Genomic DNA, 1,344 nt, shown 5'->3' with positions numbered 1-1,344 from the left:
ACCTCTAACCTAACCCTCACCCCTAGCCTAACCCTCACCCCTAACCCTCACCTCTAACCTAACCCTCACCTCTAACCCTCACCCCTAACCCTCACCTCTAACCCTAACCCCTAGCCTAACCCTCACCTCTAACCCTAACCCTCACCTCTAACCTAACCCTCACCCCTAACCCTCACCCCTAACCCTTATTCTAATCCTAACCCTTATTCTAATCCTAACCCTCACCTCTAACCCCTAACCCTTATTCTAACCCTAACCCTTATTCTAACCCTAACCCTTATTCTAACCCTAACCCTTATTCTAACCCTAACCCTTATTCTAACCCTAACCCTTATTCTAATCCTAACCCTTATTCTAATCCTAACCCTCACCTCTAACCCCTAACCCTTATTCTAACCCTAACCCTTATTCTAACCCTAACCCTTATTCTAACCCTAACCGTAACCTTAGCAAGCAGTTGTTTATCAACAAAGAGTTTTGTTGATAGTCCATCTGTAGACGGTCATGCTATAGATAGGATAGGCTGTCTGGACTATCCACATAAAAATGGGAGCAAAATCTTACCTTACACTTTCACATTTCTTAATACAACTCTCAGATAACTTTAAAAACAGCCGTTTAAAAATAAAAAATAAAAATCCCTTTCTTTTATAAAACCTCCAACAGCTCTGTTGTTGTTCTTTAATCACCTTGGTTACGTCTCAAATGACACCCTATTCCCTGAACAGTGCACTACTTTTAAAAACAGAGACCAAAGTCATGTAGGGTGCCATTTGGGGCGTGGCCTAGCAACAGTCAGTCCACTTCCTTAGTGACCTTTACTCGCGGGTGAAGGCCTTCTTCTGATTGGCTCGTACGACGTCGTCGGGGGAGGGCGTGTCGAAGGTGAAAGGGGTTATGGGTAAGAGGGGCGTCTGTTCTTTAGCTTTGACCAGCTGGGTCTGTGTTCCGTACAGAAACGCCGGGTGACCCCCTCCTCCGACCTCTAACCTCAGATCTCCCACAGCCTCCATCATCATCCTCCTCCTCCTCTTCCCCCGGCTGGGCGCACGCACCGACAGGGTCAGGGCGAAGACGGACGGTCGAGCGAACACAGAGGAACCGTGGTGGTGGTGGTCTGACCTCAAGGCGACCGCGGACGGCGAGGAGAGGCCTTTGTCATGGCGACATGCGAACAACACTCCACCGTGGGACGACTGGGCCATGAGAGCGCTTAGATCAACACTCTGATCACCCCATGGTGGTCGGAGACTCAGGGGAGTGGGTGACAAAAGGGGGCGGGGTTTGTCTCTGACTCCACCCTCTTGGATACTTCTTGGCTGTGGTTTCCCTGGTGACAGAAGT

The 1,344-nt window shown here is 49.3% G+C and overlaps 1 protein-coding gene across 2 annotated transcripts in view; it reads right to left on the bottom strand.

Annotated features, from left to right (window-relative positions):
• Positions 1–385: 385 nt before the first annotated feature.
• The window catches only part of LOC112241376, a 13,297-nt gene continuing 12,338 nt past the window's right edge, over positions 386–1,344 (bottom strand). For both annotated transcript variants that reach the window (XM_042301114.1, XM_042301115.1), the window contains exon 3: positions 386–1,344. This exon is cut by the window's right edge. In XM_042301114.1, coding sequence (XP_042157048.1) covers positions 819–1,344 — 526 coding nt within the window. In that variant the 3' untranslated portion in view covers positions 386–818.

Source organism: Oncorhynchus tshawytscha, linkage group LG18, assembly GCF_018296145.1.
Source record: "Oncorhynchus tshawytscha isolate Ot180627B linkage group LG18, Otsh_v2.0, whole genome shotgun sequence".
In the NCBI taxonomy this organism is placed as follows: Eukaryota; Metazoa; Chordata; class Actinopteri; order Salmoniformes; family Salmonidae; genus Oncorhynchus; species Oncorhynchus tshawytscha.
The sequence above is the reverse complement of the archived record's forward strand: the minus strand, read 5'-3'. Positions and strand labels throughout refer to the sequence as shown.